Raw genomic sequence first — 21,790 nt, 5'->3', positions numbered from 1 at the left:
AGCCGGCTGTACATTGTTGCTAACTGTCATTAACTTTTCCTTTTCAGCCTGATGTTCCAAGGTCATTTTTAACTCAGACTCTTTGGACACATCTTTAATCTGAACATTATTATTTTTTAATAAGGTTTACAGAATGTCATGGATTCGTTTAAGTTACTCAGCTTTTCCTGTACAATCTCAGTTTCATCAGCCTCAGAAAGCATTCCTGAAACCATGGAAGATGGCAATACCTTATCCCCAGCCAAATGGTTTCCTCAAGAAATCAACACCTTCAGTGAGTAATGTTGGAATGACATCCACAGTAACAGGACCAGTGACTAAGCCAAATTTTAAGTTAACCTTCCACAAAGGAATAGGTAAACAATTTCGATCAATACCCGAATCAATACTTTTATTCAGCAAACTTTCTGGAGAGAGCTTCATGATGCCTGCCAACAGTGACTGTGCTGATCCTATATCTCTAAGGATAATAATCAATTTGCCTGCCTCACTTGATGAACATGGGGACACTTTACCCTCAAGCAAGAAATCTCTATAGCTTTCCATCTGCCAATTCACCCTCTTGGTGACAGTGGGGAGACTCCCTGTTTGTCATGAACATTTTGAAGAAATTACAAATTTCATTTACTGTACTGCTTCCAGGTCAAAGGTATTCACAGCAGATTCCCACAACTCACAAGACTGACTATCTTGCTTGTGCTTTGTTCTGTCAGTTTACACGTCTAAAAATTGTAATCAATGGTTTCCTGTCTAATCCTCTTTCTACTTTAAACACCATCATAAATCACCTTATTCAACCGAGCCTTTTGTTAACTCCACTGTGCTCGGTGACTGTATTTGCTTCTATGAAGGAACGAAGTTTGTTGTTGCATTGTCAACGTACTTACGCTATCTTAGGTACCAGACTGCCTTGTTTGCAAGTTTGCTTCATCATACAATACTTCATTATTTCTAAACAGAGATTTGGTAGTATGGAACTTGAATATTGCTGAAGAGAGAGAAATGTTACCTAAGCTTTTCATCTTGCACTCATCAGGTCAAATGCAAGAATGCCAATTTCAAATTATCCCAGCAGCTTATACTACAGGAGAAAAGGGTGCAAGTTGACTCTGATTGGCCAAGGCGTGCCGTGGAGAAAATAACGGGAACTTTAGGCTCCCCAAGCCCCCGGGAAATTCAAGAAAGATGCAAGGCTTGAACATGTTCCTTTTGTTTGCTTTCTGTTCATTACCTCATTAATTACATATTTGTGCACTTTTTATATTCAGAAGTACAACTTGAGCTCTCCAGACAGCCTCAACATGACACAGAGTCACTCACTAATTTCCCTTGTTGAATGGTCAGGCAATTATTTATTGTCTGTGGAAACTAAAGGATGAGGAGAGCTAATTTCGTGGTGAATAAAGGTGATTTTAGTGAATAAATGTTTTTGGGCTAACTACTTGAGGTCAATACAAATTAGCCATTCTGTTCAAGATTTGAAGAAGTACTAAAAAAAAGGTTTCAACTCTCACACTGGCCATCCAAACACAAAGTAACAATGAATCACCAACATATCACTATAAAGTGAAACTGGACCACATGGATACAGGCAATAGTTAAGCTCTCAATTATACGACCAACAGCACAGCAAGTGAGATTGACCATCGGACCAAGAGTTAGGCATTATTCCATTTTCTCTACTCCACCAGTTTGTGTCCATGAGAACTAAAAATAAACTATTAATTGGTGCATAATAAGAGGTAAATAAATACAAGAGTCACATGTGCAAGTCCACAATTAAGAATACCTATATTGTTCATTTCATTAATCCTGATTTTTTCCTCCTTATTAGTACAGGAGTGGCAACCAAGGCTTGTCACTAAATTGAGATAAAAACAGAAAATGCTGGAAAAATGCAACAGGTCTGGTAGCATCCGTAGAGAGAGAAACAGAACTAACGTTGAGTTTGTGTGACTCTTCTTCAGAGCTAGGGAAACCAAAGGGTGAGGAAAGCTAATTTCTTGATGAATAAAGGTGATTTTAGTGAGTTTGTCCAGCATTTCCTGCCTTTATTTCAACATCTGCAGTATTTTCCTCTCATTAAATTGAGATTGGAGAGCCTTGAGCTAAGACAACAAAGCAAAAGCTTTATTCCAAAGGGGAGTTGCTCCATTTCCAAGAGATAAACCATGTGAAACGTGATGAACATTTCCCTCACTCCATACAAAATTGAATGGAGCTAGATTTGAAGAAATATATTTTTGGCTGGTAAAGACAAAGGATCTCTCCAACATTTTTTTATTTTACAAAAAAAGAGTGGCTTATAGTATCTTGGAATTTCAGGCACACATCACAGCTTACTCCATCTAATTATGCACCCTAAGCCTAGACCTTGTATATAGGGCAACCACTCTCTGCAGTGTTTCCATTCGTGTATTTTCTGCATTGCAGATTTCAACAAAATGCCAGTCTTTTGATACCAGAAAAGGACTTTTTCAATATTGTAAAAACATATAAAAAAAGTTAAAGCAGAATAAAAAGTCTCTAGTAAGTTTGTTAGTATTAGAAATACTTACATTTATATAGTGTCTTTCATGTCACTGGATGTCTCAAAGTGCTTTACAGCCAATGAAGTACTTTTGAAGTCCAGTCACTGCTGCAATGTAGGTAACACGGCAAATAACTTGCATATAGCAAGCTGCCACAAACAGCAATATAATAATTACCAGCTAATTTTTTGTTATTGTGATGTCGATTGAGGGATAAATATTGACCAGGGCATTGGGGATAACACCCATATTCTTCTTCAACATAGTGCCACAGAATCTTGTGCATTGATTAAGGGGGCAGATGAGGCCTCAAATTAAAGCCTTGTCTGAAAGATGGAATCTCCGGCAGCGCAGCACTCCCTCAGTACTGCACTGGAGAGCCAGCCTGGATTTTTGCGCTCAAGGTCTAAAGTGTGACTTGAACACAGTGGTGACACAGTGGCGGGAGTGCTAAAAGCTGAGCCATATTTCATTTAGCTGTTACATTTCATGACATTATTCTGGAGAAATGAAAGACAATAGGGACAAGAATTTTAAATTCTGAAATACTTCTCTCTCTTATGGGGCAGCAGTATGAAAGGAAATACTTGGCTTAGGTGATGTAGTGGATCAAAAGAAGAGGGTATTGCAGTAAAGGATACAAGGGTTGTTGTCATCGATGCTGCAGTTGTCCAGGATAAGTGGAATGCCACCCAATTCTCGGACCTGTACAGAGCAGAAGAAGAAAAGGTTAAACTCAAATCTAACACAGCATTGCTTCTAATTGTGATTTTCCAGGCATTAGTTAGGCTATTCTATAACACAGAGAAACTGAGGAGCATGTCAGACCTTCAAATTATTTCTCTTTCCCTTCCTAAGCAGTGGGAAATACCATTGTTGGGTTGAATGGGCAGGTAAGTGGTCAATTCTCCCTTGTCTCTGTCAACCATTTTTAGTAATATCTGGTGCTCTAGGGCACTTTTCCACCCTTTCTCCCCCCTCCTTAGTAGGGATGATAGCTGGTGTTAAAGTGCCAGTGATTGGCTGAGTGGATTTATTCAGAATATTCTCACTCAATTCTTGTCCAAGCAGCTGCTGCCCAGTTTCCAGTGCTTCAATCAATTATGGCAGTTGACTACATGAGGAAACTGCAGATACAAGTTCATACCTTCCATTCCATACTACAGTATGTTGGTGCGATAAGTTGTGAAAATTAACAAATGGAGGGGAGAAAAATCCTAACACAAAAATGAAGTGTTTTGGGAATTAAAAAGCTGTAAAAAAAAAAAATAAACCTAAAGATCAAACAATGAGAGAGAGAATTCAGGTATAAGATGATAAGCCATTCTCTTTCTTGAAATATTCCAGATTGCAGTTGTTCTCTGGACAAGCTCTTGCATAGCTCAATTCACATGACTTTACAAGTTAAAATCAAGTTCTTAAACTCTATCCAGCTGTATACTTAAATTAATTGCAGCATCACAATCACATTAATGTTGAGACGCCATTAGCTATTAAAATAGTACAGTGAGTTTACCCACCCCTGAATGATAAATTTATGTAAAACTCATGTTTGATCGGTGTTGTTAATCATCTGCCTGTCTGCTTTATGGACAGAGAGTGACTAGATTTCAGTAAAGCTTCAATGTGAGTCACTGCACCTATGGACTTTGATGTCACCTGCAGTTAAGAGTAATGAGACAAAGTGCATTAACAAAGAGATTAATCAAAATGAAAATCCAGAAAAAATGAAATAGAAGCTCCTGCTGCATAGATTTGTTCTCTCTCCTCTTAAGAGCAGCAATGTGCAAGTTGCTGCTCAAGTAAACAACAGCTTGGCACTATACACACCAGAGAAGAAAAGGATGTAAACTGAATCACCTCTCCTGCTGAGTTCCTGATCTCATCTGTGCTACGCAGGGTGGCACCAAGGAGGGGCCAGCGTTTCTCTGAAGGGGTAAGGAATTATCACAGAAGATGCTGACAATGGCAGCCAATCAACCACAGCATTGCTGATTGCCTCATCACCCACAATTCTCCATTTTAAGTGTGCGTCATTGAAGGTTCAAGAAAGGTTGAGTAAATATTGAGATAAAAACAAAAAAACTGCGGATGCTGGAAATCCAAAACAAAAACAGAATTACCTGGAAAAACTCAGCAGGTCTGGCAGCATCGGCGGAGAAAAAAGAGTTGACGTTTCGAGTCCTCATGACCCTTCGACAGAACTTGAGTTTGAGTCCAAGAAAGAGTTGAAATATAAGCTGGTTTAAGGTGTGTGGGGGGGTGCGGAGAGAGAGAGAGAGAGAGAGAGAGAGGTGGAGGGGGTTGGTTTGGTTGTAGGGACAAACAAGCAGTGATAGAAGCAGATCATCAAAAGATGTCAACAACAATAGAACAAAAGAACACATAGGTGTTAAAGTTGGTGATATTATCTAAACGAATGTGCTAATTAAGAATGGATGGTAGGGCACTCAAGGTGTAGCTCTAGTGGGGGTGGGGAGAGCATAAAAGATTTTAAAATATTTAAAAATAATGGAAATAGGTGGGAAAAGAAAAATCTATATAATTTATTGGAATAAAAAGGAAGGGGGAAACAGAAAGAGGGTGGGGATGGGGGAGGGAGCTCAAGACCTAAAGTTGTTGAATTCAATATTCAGTCCGGAAGGCTGTAAAGTGCCTAGTCGGAAGATGAGGTGTTGTTCCTCCAGTTTGTGTTGGGCTTCACTGGAACAATGCAGCAAGCCAAGGACAGACATGTGGGCAAGAGAGCAGGGTGGAGTGTTAAAATGGCAAGCGACAGGGAGGTTTGGGTCATTCTTGCGGACAGACCGCAGGTGTTCTGCAAAGCGGTCGCCCTGTTTACGTTTGGTCTCTCCAATGTAGAGGAGACTACATTGGGAGCAACGAATGCAGTAGACTAAGTTGGGGGAAATGTAAGTGAAATGCTGCTTCACTTGAAAGGAGTGTTTGGGCCCTTGGACGGTGAGGAGAGAGGAAGTGAAGGGGCAGGTGTTGCATCTTTTGCGTGGGCATGGGGTGGTGCCATAGTAGGGGGTTGAGGAGTAGGGGGTGATGGAGGAGTGGACCAGGGTGTCCCGGAGGGAGCGATCCCTACGGAATGCCGATGGGGGGGGTGAAGGGAAGATGTGTTTGGTGGTGGCATCATGCTGGAGTTGGCGGAAATGACGGAGGATGATCCTTTGAATGCGGAGGCTGGTGGGGTGATAAGTGAGGACAAGGGGGACCCTATCATGTTTCTGGGAGGGAGGAGATGGCGTGAGGGCGGATGCGCGGGAGATGGGCTGAACACGGTTGAGGGCCCTGTCAACGACCGTGGGTGGAAAACCTCGGTTAAGGAAGAAGGAGGACATGTCAGAGGAACTGTTTTTGAAGGTAGCATCATCGGAACAGATGCGATGGAGGCGAAAGAACTGAGAGAATGGGATGGAGTCCTTCCAGGAAGCGGGGTGTGAGGAGCTGTAGTCGAGGTAGCTGTGGGAGTCGGTGGGTTTGTAATGGATATTGGTGGACAGTCTATCACCAGAGATTGAGACAGAGAGGTCAAGGAAGGGAAGGGAAGTGTCAGAGATGGACCATGTGAAAATGATGGAGGGGTGGAGATTGGAAGCAAAATTAATAAATTTTTCCAAGTCCCGACAAGAGCATGAAGCAGCACCGAAGTAATCATCGATGTACCGGAGAAAGAGTTGTGGAAGGGGGCCGGAGTAGGACTGGAACAAGGAATGTTCCACATACCCCATAAAGAGACAGGCATAGCTGGGGCCCATGCGGGTACCCATAGCCACACCTTTTCTTTGGAGGAAGTGAGAGGAGTTGAAGGAGAAATTGTTCAGCGTGAGAACAAGTTCAGCCAGACGGAGGAGAGTAGTGGTGGATGGGGATTGTTCGGGCCTCTGTTCGAGGAAGAAGCTAAGGGCCCTCAGACCATCCTGGTGGGGGATGGAGGTGTAGAGGGATTGGACGTCCATGGTGAAGAGGAAGCGGTTGGGGCCAGGGAACTGGAAATTGTTGATGTGACGTAAGGTGTCAGAGGAATCACGGATGTAGGTGGGAAGGGACTGGACAAGGGGAGAGAGAAGGGAGTCAAGATAACGAGAGATGAGTTCTGTGGGGCAGGAGCGAGCTGACACGATCGGTCTACCGGGACAGTTCTGTTTGTGGATTTTGGGTAGGAGGTAGAAGCGGGCCGTCCGAGGTTGGGCGACTATCAGGTTGGAAGCTGTGGGAGGAAGATCCGCAGAGGAGATGAGGTCAGTGACAGACCTGGAAACAATGGCTTGATGTTCAGTGGTGGGTTCATGGTCCAGGGAGAGGTAGGAGGAAGTGTCTGCGAGTTGACGCTCAGCCTTCGCGAGGTAGAGGTCAGTGCACCAGACAACAACAGCACCACCCTTGTCAGCGGGTTTGATGACAATGTCTGGGTTGGACCTGAGAGAATGGAGTGCAGTAAGTTCAGAGAGAGACAGGTTAGAATGGGTGAGAGGAGCAGAGAAATTGAGACGACTAATGTCGCGCCGACAGTTCTCAATGAAAAGATCAAGAGAAGGTAAGAATCCAGAGGGAGGGGTCCAGGTGGAGGGAGAATATTGGAGATGGGTAAAAGGATCCATTGAACTGGGAGAGGACTCCTGCCCAAAGAAGTGAGCCCGGAGACGAAGACGGCGGAAGAAGAGTTCAGCATCATGCCGAGCCTGAAATTCATTGAGGTGAAGGCGTAAGGGTATGAAACTAAGTCCTTTGCTGAACACTGAACGTTCAGCATCGGAGAGGGGAAGGTAGGGGGTATAGTGAATACACGGCTGGGGTTGGGATTGGAAGATGGGGTGGGGACGGAGGGACAGGCAGGGGTGGAGGGTTCTAGATGGGTGTTGGTGTCGATGAGTTGTTGGAGCTTGTGTTCCTTAGCACTTGAGAGAAAGAGAAAAAGTTTCTTGTTGAGGCGTCGGATGAGCTGAAGAATAAAATGAAACTTGGGGCACGCGCAGCTTTGAAAAAGGGTACGGCGGTGCTGCTGGAGGGAGAGGCCGAGTGTGTTCATATGGCGGTGCATGGCACTGAGTGTGGATTTCAGAATGTGACGGGAACAGCAGTCCGAGAAACGTTTTATGTCCCGGAGATACCTGTAATCCTGGGTGGGTTCGAAACATGAGGGGTAGAATTTCAGTTGAAATCCACGTGGGGTAAGTCGGAGACGGAGACAGTCACTGAGAAAGGAGATACGGCTGTGAAAGCGGGTTTTAGTAAACACCTTGTCAAACACCAGGAGGGAAATGGAAAGCAATGAAGGTGAGCAAGGCAAAAGAGAGGTACGGAAATCTTGTCGCAGAAAAGAACAGAACTTCTTCAAGGAGGTAGGCAGTTCTTGAAGAGCAGTGGCAATCAAACCCCGCTTCCTGTAAGGACTACATCCCATTCTCTCAGTTCCTTCGCCTCCGTCGCATCTGTTCCGATGATGCTACCTTCAAAAACAATTCCTCTGACATGTCCTCCTTCTTCCTTAACCGAGATTTTCCACCCCTGGTCATTGACAGGGCCCTCAACCGTGTCCAGCCCATCTCCCGCGCATCCGCCCTCACGCCTTCTCCTCCCTCCCAGAAACATGATAGGGTCCCCCTTGTCCTCACTTATCACCCCACCAGCCTCCGCATTCAAAGGATCATCCTCCGTCATTTCCGCCAACTCCAGCATGATGCCACCACCAAACACATCTTCCCTTCACCCCCCCTGTCGGCATTCCGTAGGGATCGCTCCCTCCGGGACACCCTGGTCCACCCTCCATCACCCCCTACTCCTCAACCCCCTCCTATGGCACCACCCATGCCCACGGAAAAGATGCAACACCTGCCCCTTCACTTCCTCTCTCCTCACCGTCCAAGGGCCCAAACACTCCTTTCAAGTGAAGCAGCATTTCACTTACATTTCCCCCAACTTAGTCTACTGCATTCGTTGCTCCCAACGTGGTCTCCTCTACATTGGAGAGACCAAACGTAAACTGGGCGACCGCTTTGCAGAACACCTGCGGTCTGTCTGCAAGAATGACCCAAACCTCCCTGTCGCTTGCCATTTTAACACTCCACCCTGCTCTCTTGCCCACATGTCTGTCCTTGGCTTGCTGCATTTTTCCAGTGAAGTCCAACGCAAAGAACACCTCATCTTCCGACTAGGCACTTTACAGCCTTCCGGACTGAATATTGAATTCAACAACTTTAGGTCTTGAGCTCCCTCCCCCATCCCCACCCCCTTTCTGTTTCCCCCTTCCTTTTTTTTTCCAATAAATTATATAGATATTTCTTTTCCCCCCTATTTCCATTATTTTTAAATATTTTAAAATATTTTATGCTCTCCCCACCCCCACTTGAGCTACACCTTGAGTGCCCTACCATCCATTCTTAATTAGCACATTCGTTTAGATAATATCACCAACTTTAACACCTATGTGTTCTTTTGTTCTCTTGTTGTTGACATCTTTTGATGATCTGCTTCTATCACTGCTTGTTTGTCCCTACAACCAAACCAACCCCCTCCACCTCTCTCTCCGCCCCCCCCCCCCCCCCCCCCCCAACACACCTTAAACCAGCTTATATATCAACTCTTTCTTGGACTCGAACTCAAGTTCTGTCAAAGGGTCATGAGGACTCGAAACGTCAACTCTTTTCTTCTCCGCCGATGCTGCCAGACCTGCTGAGTTTTTCCAGGTAATTCTGTTTTTGTTTTGGGTAAATATTGCACTATTCCATCTGAATGAAAATTAGGGGCTGTGTCTTACAATTTTCTTTTCTACACTAAATTAGCTCCTACAATCACCGCATTACACTTCACCACCTCCCCTCCTACTCATGGGGTGGAATTTTCTGAACTTAAGTCACTGTCGTAACATGAGACCATTAGCAGGTCAGGAACCTGTTGACAGCTTCAACAGCTCTTTAACTGAACCGCGACATTAGCATTCTACCTCTGGATTACCTGCCAAAGAGTGAGGGAGATTAGAAGTGACACACTAGATCTGTCAAAGAAAGGATTTCTAAATAAATGGTCCCCAGCAAAGGTTACAATGGCCCAATTACGCATGGACTTTCGAGGACAACCTCTCAAATCAGAAGTCATGGTAGGAGCGCTCTTCAATTTCACTGTTCAACGCCTTCCCAGCCTGTCAGTTTCACAAGAGAAGCTCTCCCTGTGGTGCACTCAAATGATCAGATTGAAGCTCTGCAGTCCTGCCACATCTAGTAACAAGTGGTGATGGACAATTAAACAACTAATGGGGAGGAGGTTCCCCCCATCCTCAATGATAGGGGGGCCCAGCACACCACTACAAAAGGAAAAGGCTGAAGCATTTGCAATCATCTTTGGTCAGAAGGGATGAGTGGATGAACCATCTTGGCCTCCTCCTGAGCTCCCCAGCATCACATATGTCGGTCTTCAGTCAATTCAAATCACTCCATGTTATATCAAGAAATGGCTGAATGCACTGGACACTGTAAAAACTATGGGCCCTGACAACGTTCCAGAAAACAAATAAAGAGGAAAAAAAAGATCCTGACAACATACTGTCCACCTCTAGGTTTCACCCGAGTGGGACTGAAGGTGAGCAGGGAACCACTGTGTAGCTGTCGGGTAAGATTTTTAAATGTTGTTAGAAATCCATATCTCCAAGAACTATATATTTTTTTTAAAGTGGAAGGACATTTAATTATTTGGACTTTCTTGGGAACTGACCTGGATTTTTAAAAAAGTTTATAAATTCACTGTGGACTGTGAGCAGGCTACTTTCTTCCAAGCAATCACATGACTTCAGCTAAATGACCAACAAGGCCTGGTAAAATAAGAACTAATTGTTTACTTGAGTTAATTGCTGGCATCAAACATGGAGAAGTACTGATTCGTCAGCTGAGTGGAGTTGGTGGATGGTAATGAGCAGGACATTTCTTGCCCATGTTTGACCTGATACCATGAGACTTCTTGGGATCAAGAGGCAATGTAGAGGACTCCCAGGGCAATTCACTCCCGACTGCATACCACCGTGTCACTCCACCACCTCTGCTGGGTTTATCCTGCTGGTGGGACAGGACCTACCCAGGGATGGTGATGGTGGTGTCTGGGACATTGTAATGTATGATTCCATGAGTATGACTACGTCAGGCTGTTGCTTGACTAATCTTTGGGACAACTCTCTCCCAATTTTGGCACAAGCCTCCATGTGTAAGTAAGGAGGACTTTGCAGGGTTGACAGGCCTGGGTGTGTTGTCATTTCTGACGGCTAGGTCAATGCCAGGTGGTCTGTCTGCTTTTCATTCCTGTCAGACTTTGTAGCGAAGTAGCATCCAGATCCGATATTTTTGGGGGATCTAACACCCTGCTTGCGCCCAAACTTGCCTCCCTGTGACTATGAAAGCTCCCCATACACTCTGATCTCCTTCTCACTGCATGATTGCACTCTTACTTCCCTACACCTCACATATTTCACACATCTGCATTCTTTGACCACAACAGGCACTCCTGCAAAACAGCTCAGAAGGCTGTCACTTCTACTCTCTTCCTTCTTGCAGGAGAGAGTCACATCCAATATGAGGCAGTAGATGGTGTGACCAGAGATTGTCTGAACATCCTCTCCCTACTTGAAGAGGGTATGCTGGGCATCATGGGCAGGGGGCAAATCAGAGTACTGGAGGAAATGTTGCATAGCAATCCTTTTTACTTTAACTTTTTTCCCTTCTCCATTCTATTTCGCCCCACACAAACTGCATGGCAGCATGCCTGCACCCCACCAATAACTCTGCCAATACCCTTGTCAGTGTCACGTAGTGATTTGGGCCACACACAGCCCATGTCAAGAAACTGCAGTCTGTATCTGGGCCTTCAGGGCCATGTGGAATATCCTCAATGGAACTTCAGTAATCTTCTAAGCTGTAGACACTGGACTTACATCTTTTACGAGCACTAGAATAGGTAATCAAATAGCTAAGACCGGCACTGGTGAATTTGCAAAGGGTGATTCTTTATTATTTCAGTTAACTGTTATTCAAATCTAAAGCGAGTCACTGATGTAACATTTCTGCTTTCTGTTGCTGTTGAGGTATGACCTATGAGGTAGGACAGGAGGAAGGCAATCAGATAGAGGCTGGGACTATGATGGGGGGAGGTTCAGATGAAGCATTTTGGGGAACTAGTGTGTGCGCTGCTTCCGCTCTTACATCTCTTCTATTTCTGGACACCCAGGTTAAGCTTTCAGTATAAAGGAGTTAAACAGCATGCAACACATGAACACAAATCTGGAAACATGGTTAGGACTGTACGGCAAACCTCCTCCAGGACAGTTCAGGCAGTGAAATGGTTGCATGAGCATGTGATAGCCAATGAGATTTCTGGTGGTGGTATGACTCTCATTATAGGCCAGCTTCGCATCTGTTTATGGGTTCTTGACAGCAGCCATGTCCAAAGAGGTTATCCCTTCTCACCAATGAGCCAGTTTGAGTCCTGGTTGGTGTAAAGCCAGCACAGAGGACTGTTACGTCACAAATGATTCATGATCTGCCGAATGTGCTGCCTGTGGTTGCAATCAAGTTGAATATTCAGAAGTGGTATCCTTTTCCAACACTTTCTGTTGACAAAGAGACTGATGGGGAGCATACAGGCCAATGTGGATGCAGCTTAATGCATCCTGGTCCATGAAAAGAGGGAAATGCCTCGTGTTCATTCATCTAGCCTCAGAGTGCCCATGGGAAATATGACATATGTGGCTCCTGCTGATGTAGAGTCTTGGCTACCTCTCTAATAAAGCACATGATGAGTCAGGTACCAGGGAGTACCATTTTCATCAAAGAGTCCTATGTTTAGATATGTTGATGTTTTAGAATGCTTCTGGATAAGTCTTAGATGCCTCGAAGACACTGATGCCAAGATGGCAGGCTGTACACTTATGGCATTCATTTTTAAGGTTAAGATCATGGAGTTGATATTATTGAATGGAGATGCATACAAAATTTATAATTAATTTTAGCTTAGCTTTAGGACAGTTGACAATTTAGAAATAATCAGCAAGTATGTCACCTCTGAGGCCAAGATCATAGGAGTAGCTCCAGAAATTTTGACAAAAGTATGCTTCTGGATTAAAATAATTGTGAATAGGCTTTCTGACAATTTATTTCAAAGGAAGTTATGCATTTGATTTTTTCCTAAAACTGTCAAATGGGATAAAAAAGATTAACCTTCAGCTCAGTATTCTACAATGCACCAACATGCCCCACACAGACTGGATGCTTCCCAATACAAAATCTCTTTTGAAGAGTACATTCAATTTATTTCACTTACTGCAATCCGCAGCATCAATTCCAACAACCTTCATTTATTCACATTAATTAACATTTGTAATTGCTTATCAACACATTGATGGAAGTGGCACATTTAATTCATCCTTGGGGAATCATCATTCTTGACCTCTGACCATGTTATTCTTTAGGCCTAAAGCAGACATTTAACATGATAGGTTCCGTGGCTTCTGTCTATCCCACTTTTTAACGACTATGTTTCATTAAAAAAAAACTACGATTTATATGAAATTCTATGTAGCGATTTCAGCTTCCAGCTAATCTTTTTGCCAATCCAAGTTCTAAACATACTTAGATGCTGGAAATCTGAAACAAAAACAGAAAATGCTGGAAAAAACTCAGCAGGTCTAGCAGCATTTGTGCAAAGAGAAATAGAGTTAATGTTTTGAGTCTGTATGACCCTTCTTCAGAGTTGAAGGGGGGTCATATGGACTCGAAACGTTAACTCTGTTCCTCTCTCCACAGGTGCTGCTAGACCTGCTGAGTTTTTTCCAGCATTTTCTGTTTTTGTTTCTAAACAGATTTCCTGCCTGGCTCTCAGGCCACATTTCCCATTCTGCTGGAATAAATTTTTGAAGATTCTTGCAATTATTTCTTACTTTAATTCTTCACCACCCAACTTAGTTACAGTATTAGTATCACCTTTACTTTTGATTCACTGATTTTCAGCTGAGCTTGATGGTTCTTTATCACAATGAGATTCATATATGCTGAAATTTTCAACTATAATAAACATATATAGTTTAACACTAAAATTATTACTGTTTAACACTTATACACAGATTATTCAACTTTGTTAATTCATTCTACAAAGCCAAAGAATAATCTTGTGTCTTTTTGAAGACCCAACACTAACAACTTAATGGATTATGCCACATGAGGCCTGCTGTAAAAACAGCATTACCTAAATGTTTTTTTTCTCATTTTGTTATGATCCTGGACCAGACCCCCAAATATTTGGTATGATCTGCTTAGGAACCAATGACTTGTTTAAAGCAGACACAGTTCAAGATTCAAGACACTTGTAAGAGAATAAAGCCACAAAATTCCACAGGTTTTGAACAAAGAAAAATAAACTTTGCTGTACGAGGTCAGAAAGATAAAATAATTTACAACATCTATCTTATACGCTAACATTTAGGGTTAATGTGAGGTACAAGTGAGTTAACAGACAAACTGTGGTCAAACACACCGCACTGCACAAGAAATAGCAGATGTAACCAAAACAGACTCCATGGATTTCTCAATAAGTCCCCCAGACGTCAAAAAAACTGAGTCAACCAATCTCGTTGAAACTCTGTATCTCTCTCACAAGGGATTCCACTCTTCACGTTCAAAGATCTAACCTAGGAATTCTCTTCAAAAGTCACTCCAGCTTGGACAGCCTCAACACAGCCCACCTTACAGGGTTTTAAACTTGTCGCCAGAGGCTCCATTCTCCTGGATTCCTGAGTCTGCATTCCAGCACCAACTTACAAGCACAACTTCAGCTCTTCGGCTGCGCTGAGCAGAATACAACTGCTCCGAAGGGCTACCTACAACCCAGTGGACCGCATCACGGAGTCACCAACCTTCTACTGCCCTTTGCGATTGCCAGGGCTTCTCCTGAGCTTGTTTCAATTGACAGGGCTTCTCCAATTGCCGGTGCTTCTCTTGAGCCTGCTTCATTTGCTGGTGGGCCCGCTCCAATTGCCGGGGTTTCTCCTGAGCCCGCTCCAATTGCCGGGGATTCCCCTGAGCCCGCTCCAATTGCCGGGGATTCCCCTGAGCCCGCTCCAATTGCCAGGGCTTCCCCTGAGCCCGCTCCAATTGCCGGGGTTTCTCCCAAGTCCGCTTCAATTGCCACGGCTTCTGCTGAGCCCTCATTACTTATAATTTGTCAACTGCAGCCTTTTTTTTTCTCCTTGGAGCCTCATTCTCTGTTCCTCTTTTTTTTTCTTCCTAACCGAGACCTCTCTGTCTCCTCTCCCTTGTCCCCTGTTTGGGACTCCTCTCAACCATGGCACTTCGTTCTTTTTTAAAAATTTATTCTTTCAAGAGATGTGAGCGTCTCTGGCAAGGCCAGCATTTTATCCCATCCACATTTGCCCTTGAACTGAGTGGTTTACTAGGACATTTCAGTCAGCAGTTAAGAGTCACCACATTGCCATGGGTAAGGAGTCACATGTTGGCCCGACAGGGTAAGGATGGCTGATTTCCTTTCTTAAAGGATATTAGGGAACCAGATGGGTTTTTACAACAAGCAATGATGGTTTCATGGTTACCATTACTGAAAATAGCTTTCAATTCCAGGTTTAATTAATTGAATTTAAATTACGCCATCTGCCATGGTGGGATTTGAGCCCACATCCCCAAAGCATTAGTCTGGCCCTCTGGATTACTAGTCCAGTGACATTACCACAAGGTCCTGTCTTTCCTGGTTACATGGCTTGGGTTTATGCACCATTTCTTTTTACACAGGTGCACTGGGCCCACCCTCGGCCCAAAGAATTGCAAACATGCCAAAATGCCATTGTGCCACCTGCTCCCGGCCCCTGCATGCATGCAACTCTCAAAGTCTGCTGGAATTTGGAGGTCCCGGCCTCTGCTTTTGACAAGGTAAGGTTGGATTTCTTAACAATTTTCTCTGTTCTTTGAAGTCTTCCCATGCCAACCACTACTCTAGAGAGGAGAACAGATTGTACATTTACTCTTCAGCTACTGCTAAAGCTACTGTACAACTCGGCTGCTAGAGATGAGCGAGAATGATCGGAATAACTAATCTTTCAATATTCCTCTCCAGTGTCTGAACATTTTCTTTGCATGTGGGAAAATAGGATGTTTTTCTGATATAACTTCATTGTTCTGCCTTTGATGAACATACAATTCTGGCTGTTGCTAAGTGAAAGATACAGTGCATCAAAACATGCTCATTTTTTGAGGTCCTACCATGACCCCCAGGTCAACCAATTGCTCTTATAGCCCTGAATTGCAGTCTGTATTTGTGTAATATTTACCAGTCTTAGTTTGTTCCTGACTTGGTAAATACCAGTAAGTACACAAGTCCAGTTAGAAACAACATTTTCTTTGTGGAATGTAACATATTGCAGGCAGTGACAGGATTCCACTAAAGCTCTCCGATCATAGTCAAAACAGTGGGTGCTGTTAGTGTCCTCACTGCTGGTAGAAAGAGTAAACTGTCATAACATTGGTCCGATTCTTTCAGTCTGGGACCATGTTAAAGGATGACATTGTCACTCAGTTCGGAATTCTTTCTAAAAATCATTGCACAAAGTTATTAATGGTCATGTTCTACTGTCAAGTTCTGTTCATTTTGTCAATTTTTTTTTGAACAGTGTTAATGAGATTGTTGAAGGAAGTGGCTGAAAAGGGCCTGCTTTTGACAAAAAAATAAACTTTCCCTGAAAGGCATCCCTATGATTTTCAGGGACGTCCTGTCATTTAAATTGGAAAGGTTTTAAATGACAAGGCTTCTCTAAATCTGTGGTTAAGAGCAATTGTGTGTTCTTATTCCTCTTCGTGTCCCTCATCCTTTTGATCAAGCTTCTAGTGCATTCAGCTCCAAGACCCATTACCTGCTCTTTCAATCTCTTATTAGCTCACATCTATTCCTTTCCATCTCTCATCCCAAGTAGTCATGGATTTTTATCCCTCAGCCTCATTGCCTTGCAGCTTCCTATCCCTGGCCAAATGCTCTCTCACCAGCAAGACTTGTTCACCACCAGAACAGACAGCCTGTGGCTTGATTTGATTATTCTCTTGCATCTACAACCTGCTGTCCTCCAGCACTGGTTGGATTTTTACACTGCCTAGGACATAAAATATTCATTTTCCCATTGCACCACCTCCCACCTGAAAAGAGAAGATAGGGAACAAAGCTGAAGATGACAGATAGGGAAGTAAAAGATGGTAAGGAACCAAAAAACAAAGGAAGATACCAGCAGAAGAGACGAGCAGCAACCACAGACAGGTAGGAGAGAAAAGTATCCTCCAGCTGAGTTTCTGAGTTCTTCAGGGCCGTATCCTTGACTCAGCTGTCTTCAGTTGCTTCATCAGTGACCTTTCTTCCATTATAGGGTTAGAAATGGGATGATTTTAGTTCCATTTGCAATTCCCCAGATAATGAAGCAGTTTGTACTTAGATGCAGCATGGTCTGGACAACCTTAAAGCTTGAGTTGTTAATTGGTAAGCAACACTGGTGCCATACAAGTGCCAAGCAATGACTGCTTTCAACAAGAGAGAGCCAAACCACATTCCTCTGATATTCAATAGTATTACCATCACTTAATCTCCCAATAACATCCTGGATATTTCATAACTGTCAACAAAGATATATTCCATTGAGAAAGAAAAACTCTTACAAGAAGGATGCACCATCTGTTGTTAACTACGGAAGTTAAGGATAGTATCAAATTGAAAGAAAAGATATACAATGCTGCAAAGATTAGTGGGGACCGAGAAGATTAGGAAAATTTTAGAAACCAACAAAGTATGACTAAAAAAAAAGGGAGAAATTACAAGTATGAGAGAAAACTAGCAAGAAAAATAGACAGGCAGTAAAAGTTTCTGCAAGTATATTAAAAGGAAGAGAGCAGCTAAAGTGAGCGTTGGTTCTTTAGAGGGTGGGACTGAGGAATTAATAATGGAGATAAAGAAATGGCAGAGACTTTGAACAAGTATTTTGTATCCATCTTCACAGTAGAAGACACAAAAAAAAAATCCCAAGAATAGTAGAAAGTCAAGAGGCAAAAGCGAGAGAGAAACTTAAAACAATCACGGTCACTAGAGAAAAAGTACTGGGATAACTAACAGGACTAAAGGCCGACAAGTCCACCTGACCTGATGGCCTCCATCCTTGGTGGCCGCAGAGATAGTGGATGCATTGATTGTAATCATCCAAAATCCCTTAGATTCTGGAACGGTACCAGCAGATTGGAAAACCACAAATGTAGCACCACTGGAAAGGAGGAAGACGGAAAGCAGAAAACTATAGGCTAGCTAGTCTAACATCTGTCATTGGGAAAATGCTGGAACACCTTATTAAGGAGGTAGTAGCAGCATATTTAGAAAATCATAATACAATCAGGCACAGTCAACATGGTTTAGTGAAAGGGGAATCATGCTTGACACATTTATTAGATTCTTTGAGGGTGTAGCCAGCAGAGTGGGTGAAGGGGTACTAGTAGGTGTAGTGTATTTGGATTTCCAAAAGGCTTTGATAAAGTGTAAATAAAAGGTTACTGCACAAGATAAGAGTTCATGGTATTGGGGATTATATATTAGCATGGATAGAGGATTGGTTAACTAACAGGAAACAGAGAGTTGGAAAAAGTGGGCCATTTTCAAATTGGCAAAACTATAATGAGTGGAGTGCCACAGATATCAGTGCTAGTGCCTCAACTATTTACAATCTATATTAATAACTTGTATGGTGGGACCAAGAGTATTGTAGCCAAATTTCCAGACAATACAAAGATAGGTAGGAAAACAAGTTATGAGGAAGATACAAAAAGTCTGAAAAGGGATATGGATAGGTTAGGTGAGTAGGAAATAATTGGCAGATGACACATAATATGGGAAGATGTGAGGTTGTATACTTTGGCAGGAAAAACAGAATATTTAAATGGAAAGGCTGGAGAAAGCTGTGGTACAGAGGGACCTGGGTGTCCTTGTGCATGAATCACAAAAAGTTAGCATGCAGGTACAGCAAGTTATTAGGAAGGCAAATTGAATGCTGGCCTTTATTGCAAGGGGCTTGGAATAAAAAATAGGGAAGTCTTGCTACAATGGTACAGGACATTGGTGAGTCCATACCTAGAGTGCTGTGTACAGTTTTGGTTTCCTTATTTAAGGAAAGCTATATTTGCATTTGAAGCAGTTCAGAGAAGCCTAACTAGGCTGTTTCCTGGAATGAAGGAGTTTTTTTTAATGAGAAAAGTGTGAACAGATTGGGCCTATATTCTTTGGAGTTGAGAAGTGTGAGGGGCGATCTTATTGAAACATATACAATTCTGAAGGGGCTTGACAGGGTAGATACTGAGAGGATGTTTGCCCTCATGGGGAAACCTAGAAGTAGGGGCCACTCTTTAAAAATGAGTGTCTCCCATTAAGAAAGAGATGAGGAGGAATTTCTTAGAACCATAGAACACTACAGCACAGAAAACAGGCCATTAGGCCCTTCTAGTCTATGCCGAAATATTATTCCGCTAGTCCCATGGACCTGCACCTAGTCCATAACCCTCCAGACCTCTCCCACCCACGTATCTATCTAATTTATTCTTAAAACTTAAGAGTGAGCCCGCATTTACCACGTCAGATGGTAGCTCATTCCATACTCTCACCACTCTCTGAGTGAAGAAGTTGCCCCTAATGTTCCCCCTAAACCTTTCCCCTTTCACCCTAAAGCCATGTCCTCTCGTGTTGATTTCTCCTAATCTAAGTGGAAAGAGCCTACTCACATTTACTCTGTCTATACCCCTCATAATTTTGTAAACTTCTATCATATCTCCCCTCATTCTTCTACGCTCCAAGGAATAAAGTCCTAATCTGTTTAATCTTTCCCTGTAACTCAACTCCTTAAGACTCGGCAACATCCTAGTAAATCTTCTCTGCATTCTCTCAATCTTACTGATATCCTTCCTATAGTTAGGTGACCAGAACTGCACACAATACTCCAAAGTTGGCCTCACCAATGTCTTATACAACCTCACCATAACATCCCAACTCCTATACTCAATACTTTGATTTATGAAGGCCAGTATGCCAAAAGCTTTCTTTACAACCTCGTCTACCTGTGACGCCACTTTCAGGGAACTATGTATCTGAACTCCCAGATCCCTTTGTTCCTTCGCACTCCTCAGTGCCCTACCATTTACTGTGTATGTCTTACCTTGGTTTGACCTTCCAAAATGTAACACCTCACACTTTTCCACATTAAATTCCATCTGCCATTTTCTGGCCCATTGTTCCAGTTGGTCCAGATCTCTCTGCAAGCTTTGAAAGCCTTCCTCGCTATCCACAACGCCTCCAATCTTAGTGTCATCAGCAAACTTGCTGATCCAATTCACCACATTATCATCCAAATCATTGAAAAAGACAACAAACAACAATGGTCCCAACACAGATCCCTGAGGCACACCACTAGTCACAGACCTCCAGTCTGAGAAGCAATCATCCACTACCACTCTCCGTCTTCTCCCACACAACCAATTTCGAATCCAGTTTACAACCTCTCAATGGATACCAAGTTTCTGAACCTTCTGAACTAACTTCCCATATGGGACCTTGTCAAAGGCCTTACTAAAGTCCATGTAGACAACATCCACAGCCTTTCCTTCATCTACTTTCTTGGTAACCTCCTGGAAAAACTCTAAAAGGTTCGTTAAACACGACCTACCATGCACAAAGCCATGCTGACTATCCTTAATCAGCCCTTGGCTGTCCAAATAATTATATATCCGATCTCTCATAATACCTTCCAGTAATTTACCTACTACTGATGTCAGGCTCACTGGCCTGTAATTACCTGGTTTACTTTTGGAGCCTTTTTTGAACAACGGAACAACATGAGCTACCCTCCAATCCTCCGGCACCTCACCCGTGGCTAAGGACATTTTAAATATTTCTGCCAGGGCCCCTGCAATTTCTATACTAGTCTCCCTCAAGGTCCAAGGGAATATCATGTCAGGCCCGGGGGATTTATCTACCTTTATTCGCTGTAAGGCAGTACGCACCTCCTCCTCTTTAATCTCTATATGTTCCATGACACTACTACTTGTTTCCCTTCCTTCCTTATACACTATACCAGTTTCCTGAGTAAATACTGATGCAAAGAAACTGTTTAAGATCTCCCCCATCTCGTGAGGCTCCACACATAGATGACCACTCTGATCTTCAAGGGGACCAATTGTGTCCCTTACTATCCTTTTACTCTTAATATACTTGTAGAAACCCTTTGGGTTTACCTTCACATTATCTGCCAAAGCAACCTCAAACCTTCTTCTCTCAGAGTCGTTAGTCTTTGGAATTCTCTTCCCCAGAGAGCAGTGACAACTGGGTCATTGAATATATTCCAGGCTGAGTTAGATAGACTTTTGATGAACAAGGGATTCAAGAGTTAAGGATGTGGGGGGTGGAGGGGGCATGGGGGCGCACAGGAAAGTGGAGTTAAAGCCACAATCAGATCAGCTATGACTTTATTGACTAATAGAGCAGGCCTGTGGGATGTATAATAGCTTACTCCTGCTCCTATTTCTGATGATCTTGGGTACAAGTCAACCCCCTGAAGCAGCTTTACAAGTGCCAGGAAAATATGGATAAAAACATTCACAACTTCCAATGTCTAACTACAATCTGCATCAAACCTGTGTTTCCATTAATACCTTCTTGCCATTATTTAATTCTGCTGTCATGCATTTAAAAAGTAACCCAAGTTATTAAACACTATGCAGCATAATTCAAAATGTTGATAAGAGGTTTAATTTTGCCTCACATCTTTCAGGCTATCTTCAAGCTTGAAAACAAAAGAAAGTCTTATGGACTCCCCTCAGTGCCTCTCCATTCCAGAGATGAGAAACTTGCCATTTAATGCATTAAGAGCTGTGAACCCACATCTGATACACCGTTAAAGTGCACCATCACCTCGAGTGAAACTCAGATCGGAGAATTTGTTAATAAGATTTTCCATTATTGGATTAATTTATTAATTTAAGAATAATAAACACTAATTGATACACTTCCCAAAAGTTAAAAAGTGTCAATTTGTATAGCTTTAGCATAAATGTACTGCATTGGCACTATGACAAAAATATCCCATTACAATAATTAGACCACCTTTAAATGACAAAGATGCTTTCATGTGATACTATTTGGAGAAAAAACGGAAAAATAACATTTGTAAAGTTATCACATTATATAATTAACTCAAAAAGACA

At 42.9% G+C, this 21,790-nt stretch overlaps 1 protein-coding gene across 5 annotated transcripts in view; it reads right to left on the bottom strand.

The window, feature by feature from the left end:
- Positions 1-21,790, bottom strand: part of atxn10 (ataxin 10) — a 280,848-nt gene that overhangs the window by 56,920 nt on the left and 202,138 nt on the right. For all 5 annotated transcript variants that reach the window (XR_005946489.1, XM_041216240.1, XM_041216241.1 and 2 more), the window contains one exon: positions 3,173-3,236. Coding sequence is in view for 4 of the 5 variants with exons in the window: in XM_041216240.1 (XP_041072174.1) it covers positions 3,173-3,236 (64 nt within the window). In the remaining variant the exon portion in view is untranslated. The remainder of the gene's footprint in view (positions 1-3,172; positions 3,237-21,790) is intronic.

Source organism: Carcharodon carcharias, chromosome 21 (genome assembly GCF_017639515.1).
Source record: "Carcharodon carcharias isolate sCarCar2 chromosome 21, sCarCar2.pri, whole genome shotgun sequence".
Taxonomy (NCBI): Eukaryota; Metazoa; Chordata; class Chondrichthyes; order Lamniformes; family Lamnidae; genus Carcharodon; species Carcharodon carcharias.
The sequence above is the reverse complement of the archived record's forward strand: the minus strand, read 5'-3'. Positions and strand labels throughout refer to the sequence as shown.